The sequence below is a fragment of the Varanus komodoensis genome, unplaced genomic scaffold, assembly GCF_004798865.1.
Source record: "Varanus komodoensis strain SLA01 unplaced genomic scaffold, ASM479886v1 scaffold84, whole genome shotgun sequence".
Classification (NCBI taxonomy): Eukaryota; Metazoa; Chordata; class Lepidosauria; order Squamata; family Varanidae; genus Varanus; species Varanus komodoensis.
The window spans coordinates 1,338,248-1,360,502 of NW_025336531.1; the positions used below are offsets into that span (position 1 = coordinate 1,338,248).

Here is a 22,255-nt window from a genome sequence, read left to right on the forward strand (position 1 = left end):
CTACCATGTGGATATAGGCCAAAAGAGATTGGATTTATTCAACAACCCTTGCTGATTGCTCCTGTTCTAGACTACAGTGCAAGTTAACATGAGATAGTAAACTGGTATCTTAGAAAATAGGCACAGGAAACTGAAATAAGAAGGTGTTGAAAACCACTGTTAAGATATAACATTTACTTAGCACCTGTGTAATGGGTGCTGCACAGAACAGTAGTGGCTTCATCCTAGCACAAAGAATGATATTGGGGACCAACCAATAAACAGCAGAGATATTGGAAAGGGAAATCCATGTAGCTGTGAAGAAGCAAGTAAGGGGAAGGTAGTAATGCCCTGAAAATAAGGGTGGCACTAAAGGAGGCTGGCAGTGGTCAGGCGGAAGCAAAATATAACAAAAAGGAATATTCTGGATTATGTGAAAATTCCATTGAATTAAACACTTGCCTATAATCACAGTTACCCAGAGAACCAGGGGCTGCATGCAAGCAGCCCCTGGTTAGTATACTTGTGAAACTGAGTAGTTTGGTTTTTTGGCCACCATTACTAGTAGCCTGCACTCTCTATTATTTGTACAGTGCCTTTGAAAAACCCATCTAAGCTTTTTGCAATGAACTTCATAAGCCAGTTATGTGCTACTGTGGGTGACAACAACTCTAGAATAGTCCAAGAGCCTGCTTGGTGAAGCATGACCTATTTGCACAATATGCCAACCTGCCTACAATAATCATCTGGACCAAGCTGTAGTCTAGCGGAGATAATCAGAGAAGATCAAGAATTTCAGTTAGAGGCACAAAGAAGAAATACATGATGAATTTTCAGATACTGAAAAGGAGAAATGAAGCTAGACTAAGACAACTTGACCAGACAAAGGACATTGGAAATTCCACTAAGAAAATTTTTTGTAGAGCAGAGTATGTGAAAACCAGTTTGAGAAGGATCAAGAACAGTGTATGGGGAGTATAGAAGGAAATGCAGCAAATCTAATCAGGAATTTTAGAAATAAAGAACATGGTGCGGTAGGAAGAGAAAAAATTCTAGGCTCAAGGTGATATACATATATGAGATCCTATTGTTCTGAAATTTTGATATAAAATTTATCTGAGCATGTGTAATACAGAGATATATTCAAAAGCAAATTGAAAAGAGCATGCATATTGACTATGTACATCACGCTATGGCAATGTGTATCTAGTGGGATCAGTAAACTGGCAAGACATCAGAAATCTGCCTTTGTCTCTTATACATATGGCCTTCAAGGAACAGATGGGAAGCCTGACCTGGAATAAAAACACTGTACAAAGCTGGACTGGAAGCAGCAAGAGAGGCAAGATTAAAAATAATCACTGTCTTCATTTATAATAAGGATGGTTCTTACTTAACTGAGTAATTATTTGCACATTTCAGGTTTATGTGTAACATAAATAATAACAGAAGCTAGCCCCACTTTTTTCTGCAATGCCACAAAAGTGCATCGGTACAGTTCGTCTTAAGCAGTTTGGATACACTTGGAAAGTGCCTCAAGACTGGGGCTAAACTGAGCTGTCATCCATGAAAATGTTGGGGGGTGAAAGAGGAATCTGGGGAGAAATTTCTAATGCTACCCCTTTGATCAAATTTTGGTGCTCTCTTATTCTAATTCATTTCATTTCTATACTGTCCCATAGCCAAAGTCCTTTGGGAGGTTTATTCTCTTTTTGCAGCTGCTTTGTTGGTATAATTTCTCATAGCTCTGGCATCGTTAAAAAAGCAAGTAAACCACTAAGAAGCAACTTAAGTAACTCCAGCCAATTATGGCTTTCATGGACTGTGTGAACATGAAATCACACAGCCAATCTCAGGTCTAAATGAGGATAAGGGAAATGCCTCATGATCAATAAGCTTCCTGATGCCACCTAGCCAATCACATTTGGCTACACAATGATATCACAAAGCCTGAATGGGCAAACAGCTTCATCTTTTTCAAACCCCCCTCACCCATAGTTGAAATGGGTGTTCACTTTCCTTTTGGCCTTTTGATGCTTCACCATTTTGTCTGGAGTAGGGGGTGGTGGAAGAGCAACAAAGAGAGTTGCTGAGGAAACGGTGGCTGTGACAGATGGCATGGATCTCCCTGAGTGGAGAGAGGCTGGGGTTGAATGGTGAGAAGTTTTAGGCAAGCCCAAGGTTTTGATTGTGTGAAGGGCCTTATTCCACAACTCTGCATGGAGACGATGGGCCCTTTGCTTACATGCCTGTTTAAGGAAAGTCTGGCAATGAGGGCATTGATCCAAGACACGCCCCTCAGTGAGGCACAAAGAAAGCCTGTGATTTGGGGGCATCCCGGCTTTGCAACAGACACATTTATTGAAGGGAGCCTTCAATGCCATTGGGGGAAAAGGCAGAAAGACAAGTAGAGAAAAAAACGCAAGTTGGCAATGGAGATAGCCAAAGAAGACAAAGATTTCTTGTTTTTTTTGGGGGGCGGCAGGGTGTTGGAAGGAAGGTAACAAACGGTTAGAGGAGAAAATCAACAAAAGGGAACAAGAAAACAGACTCTTAGGAATGTCGAGGGAAAATTAGAAAATGTTGGAGAAACGCTCTGAGGAGAGAGAACAGAAAAGAGCTTACTGAGACACCAAAAGCAGTCAAAGAAGAACTGAGGGGAATGGCTGGAGCCCCTCCCTTTTATATGGATGCTGGGGTCAGGAAGGAGTTCCTGCCAAAACACTCCTAGCTGTTAAATCTTCCCAGTTACAGGCTCCACACTGGCACAGATCACAAAGATCGCAGAGAAGAATGGCAGTAAATTCAAGTTGTTTGTACATACTGTGCATGTGCAACTGCCAAACCTCCAACTCAAAGCAAAAACAGACACATTCATATAGGCTTTATATTAAAATTACAAGATACCACAGGTCAAATGGCAGCCAGCACCATTATTAAAAGGCAGCAGTGGATAAAATAAAACCTTCTTTTGCATCTGAAATTAGGTTTCACCTCCACAGGGCAACTGCTAATCCTATTGAGCTGTGCTGGATATGGTCTGGAAGGCAAATGTCTCATCAAGGATTAACAACCTACTGCTCAGGCATGTTCTAGAGTGGGCAACATTCCTCTCCTGTTAAATTACTGGCTCTACCCCCACCTCTCTGCTGCTACTCTCTGCATTGCTAATCTGTTTCTGTCGGGACTTTCCCAAGAGAAGAGGGATTCTAAAGGGAATGCATTTTAAAAAAACAAAACAAAACAGTCAATAAAAGGCCATTTTAAAAAGGATTGTTTTGCTTTGACTAGGTCAGGACAAAGTGGCATTAATGCCTGGCATTATGCCGAAGGCACATAAGTGCTTTTTCTCCAGGTACAGAGAAAGAGAGAGGTAGGGGAGAGAAAGAAAAATGGGGAACGTGTGATCTTTATTCTAGGTCATTTGTTTAGATTTAGATGCACTACACATATAGGCACTTCGGGGAACTAAACCATCTATACTCTTTGACAAACTTAATTGATCAGATCATGCTTCATATTTAATGAATCAATGCGAACTCAGTTGACCTAACAAATCCTGACTTTTGCACTGGCGCAGCCACTTCTCTCCATGAAGCAATAGGGAAGCAGGTGGTTAGCTTAAATATTGTTGCAAAATTAATTAACAGTGCAGCCCTCAGATTTGAAGACAGATAAGAAATCTGCCTGTCCTAATTGCTTTGTCAGAGATAAACTGCCCATCTATCCCCCCCCCCCCCCGCCACCTCAGTAATCACCCAGGCTTCAGAACTTCTACAAAATGAAGAGTCAGATATACAAAGATTGATGATACCGTTAGTCATGATGCAAGATAGCAGATCTTAGTGAGAATGAAATTCCTTTCCTATTTCCAAGAAAGGAAAGTGGATGACCTGGAATAGGGAAATGAATGCAATCCCATTCCTCTCATCCGGAAAACAACTAGCTCCTCCTGCCCTGTGTAGAATGATTACAAGCCCATGACTTTGGGGGCCCACAATCATCAATGGGACAACCTATAGGATTATGCCCTGAGTGTGCTCAAGAATTGTAGAAAATAATTATTTTTATTTCAGTCAGAATTGCAACTGCACATTATTGGGAAAGCGGTAAGATTCCAAATACAGCTGTGTAGTTCTCAAAGTTATGGGATGCTATAATAAAGTACTATTTTTGCTGTTTTTGTTCCCTCCCACCTGAAGGAAGTAACTCAGTGATTGAGAAACAGTGAGGCAAACAACCAAGCCATGAAGCCTGTCTGAAGGAATGTGGAAGGGAGAAAAAGAAAATTGGGTTGAAGAAAGAAGGCTACCTTCTATCTCATACTCCCAGTAGTTTTATGAGACAGGGGATCGCAGGGCAAGGTGAAGCCAGAAAGGAGCAAACTAGTGAACTTGTAGTTATGAACACGTAGGCATAATAGGTTGATGAATATTATCTCACACACCTCGACTGGACAATGGGCTAATTATAATGCACATGTGATGTATGTAGTGGGATGAGATGGGAGATATGAAGTAGGCAGACTGAAAGACTGTACCCCCTTAGCACCTCATCCAATGAGGGAATTGGGGAGGGCTATGGTGGCCGAGTTAGGGTACAAAAGGAAATGATTTGTGTGTCTGTGCTTTGGAGAGATTCTGATAGAGCGGGCTCTCCCCGTCTATTGCAATAAATGAAGGGATCGCCTTACTCTGATGGTAGTCTTGGTTATTTAACTTGAGGAGAAGTATTTTTGCTGCCTTTTGCATAACACACCCAAGGTACATGCATATTTTGATTAGGTCTCAAGACAGAACAGATTAATTGCTATATTTTAAAATCTCAAAAATGAGGGAACATCCATTTCTGGTCATACTCCAGCTTCAGTTATAAACTGCAGGATTGAGGAGCAGCTATACTACCAGCTTTTTCACTTTCCCTCCCTGTTTTGCTTAAGATCTTTCACAATGAGGAGTTTTGGAGAATTTGAAAACTTGTTTACAATTCTGTGATGTTGATGGTTCTAATAAATGTGTTGCCCTAACTGTAGAATTTGCATTTTTATAATGAAAGCGCTATTTTTTCTGCACAGGAGAATAGACCAGTATAAATCAATTTCAGGGTAGATTATGGTCATTTAATAAATGTTAACTGTAAAGGAAAATAATGATATATCTAATTGAGAACTTATAGATTTTGGTTATGTAGGGTTTTTAACATCTAAATTACCTGCACCATTTATTTGATTTGCATGACTCTTATTCCTTGTAAAAAGCCTTTAAATGAGAGAAAGAGAGAAAAAAAATTTCCTCCAAATTCCCAACCTCACCACAACACAGGCAAGGTTGAGCAAAAATAGATGGCTGCTTTATAGCCCTGCCAAATGACATTTGGCCTGGACACTGAATCGGAAAGTTATTTATCCATGGGATGTGGCATTTGGGACATTTTTTAGTTCGTCAGTCCCCTGACTCTTCTAAAATTCTTTAAAGAGATTCAGGCATTTAACCCCAGCAAGCTAAAACACATTTTTCACAAGAGACAGATAAGTCCTTATTGTTACTGGGAGCCTATAAATTGTGAATGGTAAGAGAGGATGACATGTACCAAGACTAGCTGCTCTACATAATAGCTTTGCTGATACATTGATAAAATAAACAGGGAAAGGACTTAAATTCTGCAGCACTGGTTAATAGGTTACCACCTCAATTTAAGCTCAATGGAGGAGAATTTGGGGATGGGCCTGCAGGACTGTTCAGGTGTATAATGAGTCTTTAACAACAGAGGCCTAGCAAACAATCAACTCCAATTAGTCTTGAATGCAGTCCACATAATTTATTTACTCAAACACCATCTGGCAGGGAGCAAAGCAGTCAGGGAAAGGCACACCCACAAATACACACACAGCTGAAGTTTACAGCTGGCTAGCTTGTCCACATGTTTCAGCAGCCTTGGGTATGCTAGCAGGCTTAATGTTTGCCAAGACAACTCACCTGCAGTACAATGGGAAGCTGTTCCGGTGGATTGCGGTTTTCTACTCCCATCGTTAGCCATACCTGAAACGCTGTTAGTTGTTCAGCAAAGAATGGGCTGTGCTGTTGGGGAAACAATAAAGATTGGTTCATTAAAAACTATGTTACAACTGTATGTCAACAAAAGAAGCAGAACCTTATTTGTTTACCAAATACAAAGCATCAGAAATGTGTTATCTCAATGTGGCATTAAGAGAAGTTTACTCAACACTGCTTTTAGAGCCTAAAAACAATGTACATTTAAAATATTATATAAAAGTTTTGAACCATTAAACTGGTATGCACATTGCCCACTTATAAACGCAACAGGGCACAAATTTATTTCTTTTTCTTCATAGATATGATTTCATATATTTAGTACATGCAACTGCCTTTGTTGAGTCCAGGGTGAAAATGATTCAGCAACAATGAAAATTGTATTTAAGAGGCTTACAATTCAAACAAGAGGCTTACAATTCACATTGCATAAATGGTGCTTGCTTTTAGAAGACGCACGCACGCATGCCTGGAGTAATCTCTCCAAACTGCTGTCATTGTCAGTTCCTTCACCAACATTTTTAAATGCATCCTCAAAATAGAAATTTTCTACAATACCTTCAGATCATATTTTGGGACATGAAAAACCAAAGAAGTGAATTATAATCTTTCAGGCATTCTAAGATCTTATAGGGAATATGTGTTAAATTAGTATGTAGCATCCTATATGAGATACACTGTGCAGTGAACTTAGCAGATTTGAATTTTTTTCTGGGCTCCTTTTTTCTATGTTCTTCCAATTCTCGTATATCTATTTTAGTACTGTTGTGATATATTTCTAATATGAAAAAACATTGAATTGAAACACTGATTTTTTTAATTCTTAGGTTTATTATACTTTAGTTCAACCTAGAATGGGTGAGGAGGCAGTGCCAATCCATTAGTCACTATAACCCTGAATGCTAAAATCTCAGTGTTCCCCAAAGCATCTTTTCCCATTTACCATGTAGGCAGGCAGTGGTGGAAAGCATACCCCACTGCATTTCTTCTTTATAGCACCCAGAAAGAGCCTTGCACATCTAAATGAATGGGTCCCTCAACTGGCAGTCTGAAAGACTATTTTGTGGACTAAGTGCTGTCTCACTGGAGAAAATGCCACAGAAGGTGCATAATAAAACAATGGGAACACAGCACTGTTAGGTAGTTTGAGAAACAGGAACCATGAGAAGACTGATTAACATCTAGTCAGTCTGAGCTTTTGTTTCAGGATTACATAGAGCTTTTTCTGGTTCAATAATTGAGAAGTCAATGGATATAGTATAACTAACATTCTGTGCAAAGTTTTGGGGGAAATTAAGATTAATACATACAAGACTAAAATGAGCAATAACACCTGAAAGTTAATCACATTCTTGCAAAGTTGAATATCAAAATACAGAGGGAATTTCCCCTCTGAATTAATACATTTACAAACCAATTTAAGAAGCAGTCATGTAGTGGAATATTGAACATGTGATGAAGAAGACTAGCTAGCATAACACATGGTGATTTTTAGAGCACCAGGGAGAGTCTCTGTGTAATGGTTGTCATTCGGGTGTCAGAATAGCTTCCATAGTGTTTATTCCATATGACACACAATACTGTGCACTGGACCTAGGCTAGCTATCTAGATTGTTCCTGTCATGAGGAAAATTTTGATGCCACTGGCAGACATTCTTAGCAGTAGCTTGCAAAGCTACTTCTTCATACAATGGCAACCTGCATGGTGAGTCATTCTACAAACTGAGAAAGTTCACACATAATGAGAAGCAACCATGGCTGAATTTCTCAGGAAGATAGCTCTAATGAGCCATCCACAACCCTGAAGCAGAGCAACAGTTTGGGTAGGCTAGTTAACCACCCCTACAACCCACCCTTATCAGATTCATCTATAAAGACTACCTATGGCACCCTGCCACAGCTCACATATGTAAAGGTTACTGACACTATTGCAAGGAGAAACTCTGTGGGGAAATTCACTTATTATGGTTTCTTGTAACATACAAACCAGATCCTTATCTCCACCATATGGTGCCTTTGTAAAATAAAATCTTTATTTTCTATACCACCTAATAGCCAAAGCTCTCCAGAGAGTGCACAATAAAATACAATATAAATAAAACAATAAAACATTGTAAAATTATATTAAAAAGTAAAACCATATTTAAACAATATCTTTACAATTAAAAAGCTAAAACCAGTCCATACTACTAGGCATGGAGAGAAACAGCTGTCACCCCCATATGGGTGCAACTGGTGAATGCCTCAGAATTGGTGGAGTTGGTAAACGCCTAAGCAAAGAAGACAGCCTTAACCTGCCATTGAAAAGATAATAAATTTAGTCCCGGGGGCTCTTGGGCCTTGTTCCATAATTTATGGGCTACCTTAGAAAAGGCTCTCTTCCTTGTTGCCATCAGCTGAGCAACTCCACATAGAGCACATTGTAGAACTCTGCATTAGAGATTACTAGGGCATAGACTACTGAAGCCAGGCTATTCCTGTCCAGATAGGGCTGTAGCTGGGCCTAGATGGTGAAGGGGTGAGTGCCACTGAGCCCACTTGAACTTCAAGCAACATGGATGCCTCAAGGAGCATCCCTGAGATATCAATGTGCTCCTTCAGGGGGAAGCGCAGTATCATCCAGAACAGGCTGAGCACCGCTCCCCCCCCCAAAAAAAAATTTGGCCAGAAGAATCACCCAGTAAGAGCATCTCACTTTGCCTGCATTAAGCTCAGGTTTGTTAATGCTCTCCCAGTCCATTATTATAGCCAGGTGCTGGTTTAGTACATCCAGTCTCACTTGCTGAAGATGAAAAGAAGAAATAGAACTTTGCGTCATCAGTACACTAATGGCAACACACCCCAAACCTTCAGATGACCCCACTCAGCAGTTTTATGTAGATGTTAAATAGCATGAGGGACAAGAGTGACCCCTAAGGAACTCCATAGGGCCAAGCAATATTCCCCAAGCACCACCTTCTGGTGATAGCCTCCAAGTAGGAGCTGAACCAGTGTATTGCAGTGCCCCCATTCCCAACTCAGACAGTTGCCCCAGAAGGATACCATGGCTGATGGTATCAAAAGTGGCTGAAGGATTCAGGAGTATCAACAGGGCTGTACTTCTCTTTCTTCCCTCTCTCAGCCTGAGGTCATTATACAGGCAACCAAAGCTGTTTCCATGCCAAAACCTAGAGTGTCTGGTGCTGATGCCCAACATCCACTCAAGGATCTTGTTCAAAAGGCAACATTTGCTACTGACCTAAAGTCTGCTACTGGGAAAATGTGGTAACTGCCACATATTGTTAGTTGTCCCACTCAGTAAAGGGATAACAGTTTTCAGTTATAATTATAATGCCAGCTATTGCCAAAAAGAGTGCTCATTGCCTTCAATTTGAGGAAACAGCCTTTTTGAGTTTCTAATCACAACCTCAGTCTTTCAAAATAAAATTGTTTAACAATCACTGGAAATTCTCAGAAAGTTTTTTGTATCAGAAGTCATCTATTAGCATAAAGAAAGTATCTTGATCTCTTTTTCCAATTTGCTCTAAAGTTTCCTTTTCAGAAGCAGTCCCTACAGAATATCCAAACTTTTCCAGAAGCAATCTGGGGATGCTGTGCTTCAAACGGAAGGAAATTATTAATTTGTGTGCATCCCCCAATTGACTGACTGACTATCTGTTGAAACAGAGACCATTCCCTTTAAAAAATCTCTCATACCAAATCCTGCTTTATGAATTAGGGAGCATTCAAAGAGGAGTTCAAGTTCAGTCAAGGCACACTTTGTGAAGGAAAATTAGTATGAAAAAATGAGGAGAAAATGGGCTATGTAGTCTCCAGGATCCAACCCCATGCCTAAACTATACATACAGAAGAATGGAATGATAGAACAGCTGCCTCTTCAGGTTGCAGGTGAAAAATGCCATTTTCTTAAGGCTCCCTATTAGGTGCAGAAAGGAATCCAACACAAAGAGCTTAGCTTTCCCCTAGGAAAGCCTACCTTTTCTCCACGATTCTTTAAAGATCTGAATTTACACGCTGTGGTTTGGTTTAAATACCTGTTCCTGTTGGTTGTTTTAGCTTTGTGCTGTATTTTGTTCATGTATATATAGGTGTTGCACTTTTTATCTGTGCCAGGTTTTAATTCTTTGTGGATACTATTTTATTACATTGTCATTCACAATGCTTGAAGAGACCTTGTCTATGAAACATTTTTTTAAAAATCAAACAAATAAATAGATAATATCTCTTTCCCTGAGGTTTTATTTCTTTATGTTCATTTTTGCCACATGGGAAATCACTGAACTGTGACACCCCTCCCTTGGAGCCTGAATAAATACAACCTAGTCTGTCACTCAGTCTGCTCTATTTGTAAAGCTTCACTATGACGCATGATATGTACAACACCACATACCATATATCCCTAATCTCATTCTGTTCAACAGTTATAAACCCAATCTGTCTCAAAAAGAAAGTAAAAATTTGATATTACCACGTGTTTATTATTTATTTCCTCGTAATCCTTGCTAATGTCAATGCATGAAAATGCAAGATGATACTATTTTGGGCACTGTTATTCTATCTCATGTGTCTAGCTTGCAACTAAAGCATTCATGAAGAATTCTCAGACTAGTAGGATACTCTGCTGCAGGTTCCCTTGGAAATAAACAAGTCCTCTTCAGCTATTACAGGGCAAACTGAGTGTGAAAGGAAGAAACTACTAGGTCCAGCAGTTTCTGAGGCTTGAAGAACTAAGAGTGTCAAAAGCACAAAATAAGCAGTATGCACACTCAGTGGATCACTCAAACAGCAGTTGATGACAATGGTCTGCAGCTGACCAAAGAGTCCTCTATAGTGATGATCACATTCAGAAGTGGGCAATCTCAAGCAAGCTAATTAGGACTTGACTGATGTTAAATCAACTTAGTTCAACTTAGCTCTTTCATTATATCCCCAATGTCATTAGTAGCAGGATATGGTCTAGATTCTTTCTTCCCTTCAACACGATTCCCAATACCTTCCTTTCTCAAATTAACCCTGGCAAGGCAGGATGGAAATGGCAGGAGAACAGCACTCCAGGAGAGGAGGTCTCTGGCTTCATGTCTCACTGCCTCTTTTGCCACCAGGAAGCATTGTGAACTACCTGTCTCAAGATACCTGGACACATTGGACACTCCTATACATGTTGATTAAAGCATCAAGGCATGGCCCTTTTCTGAACTAAGGCTCTGTTATGTTCACAAAAATGACTGAGAGCAGCATCGCTGGGAGGACTCTACTCTCGACCCTTCTGCCTGTTATTTTCCTATTGTGCCGTTTCCCAAATGTAGCCTGGTGAAAGAAAGAATGGCTGGATTGTGCGAGGAAGAAATGGAAATGCCCTCTCCAAATAGCCCCATGGCTATGAAAGAGAATCCTGTAATAGCAGGGGATCATGTACAGCAGCTTGAAGTCTATTCTGATCTTCAAGATATCTTGCAGGGAGTAGGGGAGATCATCTATGGGTTGGGAAAGGAAATAACAAATGGCAACAGTTCAGAACATCTTCCAGTTAGAGGGTCAAATTGGATAAATTCTGGGGGGCTGTATTCCACTGCTGAGTAGGGCCAAAGGAAAAAAGGAATGGGGTCAAAAATAGCAGCATATTTTAACTTAAAGCTTTTACTGGCAACAGAGGCTGAGAGGAAATGTTTCAAGATTTTATAATGGAGGGAAAAAAACAGACAACACCCAGAAAGTCATTAAATAGTTGGTGGTTGGGAGAATGGCATGGGGCCAGGCAAAGGGGGCATGGCCTTCTGGAGAACTTTAGAACTGAAATTCCAGGAGGGCCTGATTTGACTTTTGGAACTACTAAGGATTTGTAGCTGTGGTATACAGTTTGCCAGCTCCCTATGAACGTGCCCAAGTTTTAAGATCAGCACTGGAAGATTTGAGCCACTTCAGCAGATATAGAATTGATGAAGGCCTTAGTGGTGGCGGCCATATGGAACACTTTGACACCCCCCCCCCCCAATCTTAAGATGGGCATTGAAAGCCTTTTTATTCTGTGAAGTATTTTATGACTGACTTGTTGCAGTTCTAATTAGAGAAACTGCAACAAGAAGAAGCAGCAAGTGGGTCATGTTCTACAACTCAAATTTTGGCATGATTGCTATTGTTGTTGGATCATTAAACTATAAAATTAGCAAAGCAGTGCTATGCTGGTGAAGGCCAGGAGGTTGTGGATCAATCCTTTTATAACAGTCCTCCAGGAACAGTGGCAGTGCCAGAACTCTTACCAGTTCTATGCTGCTGTTCTTCTGTTCCTAACGATAATATTTCATGGGGGAAACCCAAAGTATTTCAGTTGTCTGTACTGTTTATATTGCTTTTATTGCTGCTTTAATGTTGGTATTTATAGAATCTTAATACTTTAGCAGATTTAATTATACTTTTAACTTCCATGTATCACTATTCATGTTTTAATTGTACTAGTTTTTAATGTTGTAAGTCTTCTTGAGTCTCCATACTGGGAATAAGCAGAATGTAAATACATATAATAATAGTATAGTAAGAATCCTTTTAAAAATCATGTTTAGGCTGCCCTGTATTCCCACAGGGAAATTTCTTTTTAAGGACTAGAATACAAGCAGCAGAGGATAATGCTCTGTTGCAGCCTTCTGCAGCTCAGTGGTCTCCAAATGACTGCAACTCTCTGACTGCAACTCTCATCATTTACCAGCCAGCTCTACCTATTAATTTGTCCTAGCTACACTCACTGAGGTTGAAACCATTCTTTAACCTTGGGAATCTTGCTGTTATGACAATGTTTAAGACACTGTGTGTGACACATTTGACATATGAGATATGTGATTGCGATGTTTGTCAGCCCAGTTACAAAACTGAATGACTAACCTTAATAATGCTTACATTCTCTTCCCCCTCTTGGCTAATGCTTGAGCCTCCATTAAACCACAATTTCTTATAGGATTACTGCTGGCTAGCAGAAGCTAACTTAGTTCTGGTGCTGAGTAATTCCTGATGGATTGGAGAACAAAATGTTGATTAGGAAATGGTGGGTTAGGATCAAGAATGTTCAGTAATGTTCAATTCACTGTGTGCAAAAGCAATGTAATAGAAAACTAAGGCCCTCAGTTTCAAAATGCACACAGAGTTTTAAGATAAGGCTGTTAATGCAAAAGCTGACTAACAGCTAGAAGCCAGCAGAGGTAAGAATTTCATGGCAAGGATTTCTTATATAGTCTGTACGGAAGACTAGGAGACAGGTACTTGGCAAAATGGATTAAAAACAAAATTAACTGATGAGTTGATTGTCATCAAGAAGTCACCAATACTTCAAAACAGAAATAAAGGGAAAGAAAGCTATGTCCTTAAGCAAAATTCAATAAACAGTATCTATGAACCCAAAATCATAAATATAGCACATGTTATGTGCTATGGGACAAATATTTCTTAGTCTATATGGTTCTAATCTGGAGGCTTCTTTCTAAAGCCCAGAGGGGTATCTTTTTTCTAGAACATGCATTTATGGTGCCAAGATACTAGAAACAGAATGGCTACATGTGGAAAAAATTTCAATCACAAATGATAAGAGCTAGAAGAAGAAAGGATATGTATTTTTTCTAGATTAGCTAACAGAGTGAACTTGTGAAAATTTTTAAAGGAATGGGTGTCACAGGAAATTGCTCACTAGTACAAAACCTCAAAATTCTGTGCCCACCCCCTATTGCAACTCTGGCCTAGCTCAAATATAATACTGGGTGTTCTAATAAATTGTGGTTTGCCGGAATATAATAGCTACAGCTGACAAATCCTGGAACAGTTTTTCAAAGCAGCATTAAATAAAAATTTATTTATGAACAAACATATTGGTGTAGACAAAGATTCACAGCTGTTTCAGAGGTGATAGAAACATAACAAATTATCTAACCTATCACTTGATTGCTGTTCACTTGCAGACACAAATGACAGGGATATTATGTGCCAAGCACAGGTTGTATCAGGGAGTCTTCTTAAAGAAATGTCAAAACACTTTTCAGTAGATTATACATTAATTTTTCCCTCTGATCATTAGTTGCAAGACTTTAATCACTTGTACAGAAACATTCATTTTTAAAGCCATAGATTGTTGCTGTCATTACTAGAAGACACCAATGCATTTTTTTTTATAACACTAATAAATTTCTGTTGGGCTCTCATCCAGTCAGTGTTATATATCTGAAGGTTTTTTCTTTCCAAAAAGCTCTGAGTGTTGTAGCAGCTACCAGGAAGAGACTTATCATACACAGATCACTACCTTTCCTGTTCAAAGTTCTGGAAATTGCAATACAAACTGGAAAATCATTTTCTCCCCTTCAGCATTCAGAAGGGTTGGCTTTATAGTAACATACTTCTATCTGGCCTTTTCTACACCTTTTCCTATATCACACATGCTTTCAGCTTAGACAGCCTTCTGGGCCAGTTGCTATGACCAAGTCACCCTCTCTCCAAATCTCCTGAATGATTCCTTTCTTCTGCAGTCTCAGTTATGCTTCCTGACCCAATGGTCAAAAGGCCCATGGTTTACACATTCCCCTTGTTACAGCATTCTACTGGCAATTCCAACCTTTATTGTGATTTCTCTTTTAAGTACATTGGTCCATTTTTTCTTGTTGCCTTCTGAAAAATACCACTTAATCCAGCTCTCCTTAAAAACCAGCATTTATTGCCATGTCAACAATAATTTAGAAATACGTAGTACCTTCTAATGATACAATAAATTATGCATGCCTACATACCATAAATGGTTCCAGACACATGTAGACATACTGCCATTTTGACCTTCCCACTGGGGGAGGGGGGAGATGAATGTTCTCATCTTACTTGCTAAGTGACAAATGCACTTTTAAATAGTAATGCTGCTGCTCTTCAATTATCTTAAGAGAAATCAGAACACTCCATTTGACAAGAGGAAGCAAGCAAGAATATCTGCCCAAAATTTGCAGGCCCTTAAACAGAAAAGCCCTCAGTGCAAACCTCTACACAACACACATGGAATATTAATGTTTATGCCCTCACACCAAGATCTCCCTCTACATGGAAAGGTTTGCATACCATCATCACCATGTGGAGAGAGCAAGCAAGCATCTGAGGAATTTACAGAGCAATCCTCTAACCATTTGAAACAGCATACCAAGAGAACAATTCAAAAATGCAATGATGGTAGAAAAGTAAGGGCTCTTTGTTGCTGCCATTGTCACAAAGTAGACCTATTAGTGAACTCTGTCTTGTTTTGACTACAAGACTCATACCATTTGTGATCTGCTCTTTACCACACTTGTTCCAGTTGAATATTTCACAGTCTGTTCTTCTACTCCAAATTGCTTTCTGAGCCTTGAAGTCTTATTTCCAACTGTACAAACATGACTCTGGAAACCCACATGGTAAAAATAACTGGGGGATTAATTTCATACCTGGATAGAGAAAGGTTCAGAGCACTTCTCTTGTTGCAGCTTCTCTATGGTGAAGCCCTCTTCCTTAATGTGAATCGCATTAAAAACTGGCTACAGGAGTACATTAATTTTTGCCATATGAAGGCTATTTTAAAAATAATTGAGTAGTTTTCGTGCAGATTGATCAATTATTGTGCAGGGTCACCACACTTCACAGGCTATGTACATACAAAGAGACTGAAACCAAGGGGATGCATCTTGGGGAATAGGCATACTGGCTTGGAGAATGTGCATATTATCTAGCGATGGTACAATAACCTATTAAGTTATGCACATTCCCCAGGGCCTGTTGGGGATTATGCACAATGGTCAGAAAATGTGCAAACTACAGGCAAGTTCACTGCCCGTAAGAATGTTGTCTATGATGTATAATGCCTGGAGAATATGTTTACTATTTTCTTCATGAACAGAATGTACACAATGGCCAATTGTTATGCATGCGAACTGTTCAATTCGGATGACACCTACCATACCTGTGTGTACAGAAAACAACTTTGGAGTCATCCTATATGGACATCCCATGGAGGGCAAAAGGAGTGGAGAGGCTTGGACTGCCTCCATGCTCCTGTTTTCTCCAAAAGATTTGATGTCATTCATCTAAATGTTCTCCCCCTCTTCATGAGCAGGACAGGCTGAGGCATCATCTGGATTCTTCATGGAATGTTGATGCCTGATTCCTACCTTCTCTGCTCCTGTGGAATACTCCCAATAGCACCTGCTCTGAAGACAGAAGATTGCATTTGCAGCTGCAGCTGATGTGGAAAGAACTGCATCAGCTTCAAATATAGGGTTCCTGTTGCTTTTTCATGGTGGCAGTGGGGACTCCAACTTTTCATATGGCCAGTCAAACAGCATCTACTGGCCATAGGATTGTGCCCTAACACACCTAGCTTTGCCCTAATGAAGGCAAAAGATGAAGAAATAAAGAAGTGGAGGGACTTTATGAGTTAGACATAATCTGAATATAGAACTCTTGTGAGACAGGAAAGTGGCATACAGTCCTATTCTCAGATTAAAATACTGGTAATATGGGAAAGAACAACTTTAGTAGAAAAGCTATCTTTTATTTTCTCCAGAATCTTTAATGGATTTCAGTCCAGAATTTATCAGAATATCATGATCAAGTAGACTAATGAGTCTATAAAAAGCAATAATTTTAAAGCTTTGCTCATATATTGGTTCAAAATAGCCCAAGAATTCTCTTTTCAGTTTGAAGCACTAAGTAACAATTCCCATTCAGAATTCCAATCTACAAATATTTCTCTGTTACAGTAAAGGGAAGCAACTACTCAAACAGTTACATAATATACATTTATAATACACTTATCACAAATATACATTCAACAACCCCCTACTATTCAGCTGACCCTGTGCCCAAACTAGCATGGCCTACCACCCAATTGTTTCTGCCAGTGGTGAGGAGTTTGGGTTTGAGGATATTATTTTCCGTGTGGGAGAAGAGTTCCATCAGAACAGTAATTCCTGAAAGCCATTATGACTTGAAGCTTGTTTCAAGCCCTAAGTAACTACCTTCAGAAAGGGAAAATGTTTACTCATCCAACACAGGTACTAGGAAGTCAGAATATGTTTAAGGGAGAATGAGAATACACAGTAGTGGAGGGTGGTAGTAGTGGTGAAGATTTTGCTTTTACAATGAAAGCCACATTAAATATTATTATTGTGTCTAGCAGTTGCCTACACATAACCCCAGCTCCTATGTCTTACTGTATCAAAGACTTTAACAAAGCCTAAGTATGTTCACAATGCACAGGAGGATAACCAAAAGGAACACCCCACTGTGAACAATGAAAAGACAATCAATCTGACTTATAAGAAACATAGGCGGGTGGGAGGGAGGGAGGAAGCATTTAATTATTTGTTGCAAATCACTTAGAGAACTTTGGCTATTGGAAGGCAGGCAGAAGGATGTAAAGGGTGTACACTATGTTAGCCTTACAATCAGAATTGAATCCTCAAACGTTACATTGATCTTTCCTTTAAGCCACTTCCTTTAAACACCTTTGAGGGTGGAAGAACATAGGCTTATTCAGGGCTAGGACCTCAGAGCTGGGATTATAAGAGCCAAGCCGGGCCTACACCCCTGGAAAGATCAACACTGGTTGCCTCCCTGAGGATGCAACTGGGCCTTGAAGAGGCGGAAGAAGTGGGTGTTGGGGTACAGTGGAGACAAGTGGGGCTGAAAATGGCCTTCTAGATGCAGTGCATGCTGTGAGACTGCTGCCACCACCATTGCACCTCACTCCATGCACTGGATGCATGCAAGCCTCCAAGGTCAGAGGGCACTGGATTTACTGAAGAGCAACTTATTAGTAAAAGCAGGTTGCTTACCTGTAACTGATGTTCTTTGAGTGGCCATCTGTGCAGTCACACATATGGGGTGCTGCGCCTGTGCAGTGCCTATGGCCAGGAGATTGATAGCTAACGGTTTTGGCGGGAAAAACTCCGCTCCCCTCCCCCCCCAGTAGTATATATGGAACGGAGTGTCCGCCATTTTCCAGTCTTTGATAAACCGGATGTTCGCTCTCTAGAGAAAAAAATGTAACTAAGGAAAAATGTTGTAGGTACCGATGACAAGTTAGGAAATACTGTGTAGGTACCGAGAATAAAGAACAGTATGGTACCGATATTAAGTTCCACCCAGAGACACCGAGCAGGGCCAACGGGTGGGTTGTGTGACTGCACAGATGGCCACTCGAAGAACATCAGTTACAGGTAAGCAACCTGCTCTTTTTCGTCGTGGCCTCTGTGCATCACACATATGGGTAGATTAGCAAGCTTACCCTGTCTGGAGGAGGAAAGGTGTCATCAACGAAGAACAGCTGACAGAACGGCTCTTCCAAAGGAACAGTCCTGTCTCGCATGGACATCTAGACGATAATGTTTAGCGAATGTGCATGGACTGGCCCAGGTGGCCGCCCTGCAGACATCGTCAATCGGGACCCCCGCCGCAAAGGCTGAAGAAGCAGCTAGTGCTCAAGTAGAATGACCCCTTGGGGTTGTAGGTAAGTCTATCTTAACCAACTGGTAGGACAGAGTAATAGTGTGAACAATCCATTTGGATAGTCTTTGGGGGGTAACAGGAAATCCTTGGTCCTGCTCAGAGTATTCAACAAAGAGCCAATTGGAGCGTCAAATAGATTCAGTCCTTGATCTATAAAAGGCTAAGCAGCGCCATACATCGAGCACGTGTAAGGATCTCTCAATCGGATTCGATGGAGATGGAAAAAACGCAGGTAAGACGATCTCTTGACATGTGAAAAGAAGTAGCCACTTTCGGTAGAAAAGACGGATCCGTTCACAGAACAACTTTCTCCCTATGGAAATTCAAATAGGGAGGGTCTACCCTGAGGGCACAGAGCTCACTAGCTCTTCGAGCTGATGTAACCGGTACAAGAAAAGCAGTCTTCCAAGAAAGAAGGCACAAATCGTAGTCGCCAAAGGTTCAAATGGAGCTCTTGTTAGTGCTTGTAATACCTCTGAAAGACTCCAAGTCAGCATAACTGGTCTGATCGTTGGATGAAGGTTATGCAGCCCTTTAAGGAATCTCTTTATCAATGGTTGAGAAAAAATGGAGGATCCCTGAATTGTACCACGGTAATAAGAAATTGCCACCATGTACACCTTTATGGAAGATGGCTTAAGTCCTAAATGGTGGAGTTCTAAGAGGAACTGAAGAATAGTCTTTATGGAGGCTGAATATGGAAGAAACGAATGAGACTCGGTAAAAGTAGAGAATCATCGCCATTTAGCCGCGTATGATTTTCGGGTTGATGGTCTCAATGCAGATTTGAGAATGTTCTGAATTTCCAGGTGGAAAACTGTCGAACCCGATGGAAAACTTGTTGAATCCGATGCAGCAGGGTAAGCAAATGGATTCGAAGCCTGGACTCAAGTGTCGGATGCGGGGACACGATCCGTATAAGAGGTAGATGCCGTTGGTACCGAGTCAGCACCGACTGTCATCGAATCCGCCAGGCTGTTAATTTCAGCGTTGTTAAATCTGGGTGGCAAACTGTGCCCTCTTGCTGAGTTATGAGATATGGGACAGATGGAAGTTGAAGATATTTGTCATGACATATTCGAAGAATGTTGAAAACCATGCTTGACGTGGTCACCATGGGGTTATCAGCACTCCTGTGGCCCCATCGTGAACTATCTTCGATATTACTCTCATAATGAGAGGAATCGGAGGGAAAGCGTAAAAGTTCCCAAGGGATATTGTCCCAAGGGATCATAAAAGCATCCCCTGACGATCCCTGTCCAATTCCCGCTCTCTCGCATACCCTGTTCTGCTGGGTAGCGAACAAATCCATGTCTGGATGTCCCCAGCGATGGAAGAGTTGGTCGCATATCTGCCGATCCAGCTCCCATTCGTGAGATATCGACATTTGTCTGCTTAGAAGATTGGCCTTGACATTGTCCATACCAGCTAGATGTACTGCTACAAGAGCAATGTCTCTCGGGATGCACCAGTCCCATATCTGCATTGATAGCCAAGACAACGTGGGCGACTTTGTCCCGCCTTGTTTGTTCAGATAAAAGACTGTGGCAATGTTGTTTGAGGTTATCTGAACGACTCGGCCGAAGAACGTCCTCAAACGATCGTAGGACCTTGAATACTGCCAGAAGTTCTAGGAAATTGATATGATTCTTGGACTCCTGTCGATTCTAAACACCTTGAGTGCGTAGATCGGAACACACTGCTCCCCATCCAAGCAGGGATGTATCAGTACCGAGAGACACTGAAGGACACCGGGGTTGGAACGGAACCCCAAGGGTCAAGTTGGCCGGAACTGTCCACCATATCAGAGACTGTAGAACAGAGGAAGGAAGCAGAATTAACTTTGTGGGCAAGTCCACTTGCGGTTGAAACATCTTGTTGAAATAGAGCTGGAGAGGGCGAAGTCGAAGCCTGGCATGGGGGACAATGGCGACCGACGCAGCCATGTGTCCCAAGAATCTTTGGATGGATACGGCAGGAACCATCCCGTCTCGTTGCATTCGACAGATGTGTCGGGCAAGTGTGTGCTGCCTGTCTTGTGGAAGGGATGCTTTTGCCACCGTGGAGTCCAGATGGGCTCCGATGAAATTGATCATCTGTGCAGGAACAAGAGAGGATTTCTCGATGTTAATGCAAAGTCCAAGATCCTACAGCAGGGTACAAGTCATACGTATAGAGGAAAAAAGTCCTTCTCTGGTCTGAGAGACCAATAACCAATTGTCGAGATAAGGGTAAATTCGAACACCACGTAGTCATAAAAATGCACAGACTGGGGCCATACACTTTGTAAAAACCCTTGCTGGGGTAGCCAGCCCAAAAGGTAACACCGTGAATTCAAAAATTTCAGATGCAACAGCAAAATGAAGGAAATGCCTATGACATGGATGGATCGAAATGTGGAAATAGGCATCCCTCAAGTCCAATGAGGCGAACCAGTCCTCTCTCCTCAGCAACGGCAGGATATTTTGAATGGTGGTCATCCTGAATTTCTTTGTTGTGATAAACCTATTGACGTTTCATAAGTCCAGTATCGGGCGGAGACCACCGTCCCGCTTCGGGACCGTGAAATATCTCGAATAGAATCCATGGAGTCCTACAGATCGAGCTATTTGACAAATTGCTCCCTTATGGAGAAGCTGTCGAACTTCATCGAGTAATGCCGGTGAGCATGGTGTAAACCAGATCGGGCTCAATGGAGGAACGATGTTGAATTCTATCCGATATCCGTGCTGAATGATGGATAACACCCACCTATCAGATGTGATGGACTTCCAAAATGGGAGTCGATCTTTCAGCCGGTCCCCAAATGAGAGAGGAGTGGGTGGGGTAGGGAGTAGAGGAAAGGTTTGCCTGTCCCATCAACGTTGTCGCTTGTTGCCATCGAAACGGCGATGGCCCTGTTGAAAACGTTGTGGCGGCTGTTGTCGTTGGTGTTGAGGCTGCTGTCTAAATTGGTACGGCTGCCGATATGACGGACTGCTCCAAGACCACTTACGTTGGGCTTGAGGCTGCATTTCCATGCACCGAGCCGTCATCCTGGACTCATGGATTTTCTTCAGTTTGTGGTCGGTCTTGGAGTAGAAGAGCCTGGACCTGTCAAAGGGCATCTCCTCAATATGCCTCTTCATCTCCTCTGGGAAGTTGCAATTATGCAACCACGCATGTCGCCGGAGGGAGATGGCACCGACCAGGGCCCTGGAGTCGGTGTCAACATGATGTCTCGCTGTGGAAAGCTGTTGAATTGCGACCTGCATAGCCTCCTTTATGAAAACTTTTGCAAGGTCGCCTTGGTTGTCCGGGAGAGCGGAGATCACACTGTTTAGGCGCTGCATAATAAAATACTGGTATCACGCCAGTGTCGCCTCGTAATCTGATATCCGCAAGCCGAGTCCAGAGGCCGCATAGACTCGGCATGCTAGAGAGTCAATTCTCCTCCCCTCCTTATCACGGGGCGCGGTGTGACCCCTTGTATCTCTGCCCTGCGAAGACTCCACCACGACCGAGTTTGGTTTAGGATGACGTAGGAGAAATGGAATGTCCTCCTCCCGAACCCAGTACATAGCTTCGTATCTCCTCGATGTTGGTTCAGGATGGGCAGGCAGGTCCCATGGCTGGGTCACTGCTTGCCGTAGGGTGGTAATAAGTGGCAATACTATAGACGTCGACTGCTCTCCCTGAACCACATCATAAAATTTATCAGTGCTGGGACCGGGCCGTTGTAGGGCATCGATCTC

General features: G+C 41.6%; 1 protein-coding gene across 6 annotated transcripts in view; it reads right to left on the minus strand.

The window, feature by feature from the left end:
- The window catches only part of RPTOR (regulatory associated protein of MTOR complex 1), a 405,549-nt gene that overhangs the window by 130,646 nt on the left and 252,648 nt on the right, over positions 1–22,255 (minus strand). For all 6 annotated transcript variants that reach the window (XR_006417225.1, XM_044456423.1, XM_044456421.1 and 3 more), the window contains exon 11: positions 5,955–6,056. Coding sequence is in view for 5 of the 6 variants with exons in the window: in XM_044456423.1 (XP_044312358.1) it covers positions 5,955–6,056 (102 nt within the window). In the remaining variant the exon portion in view is untranslated. The remainder of the gene's footprint in view (positions 1–5,954; positions 6,057–22,255) is intronic.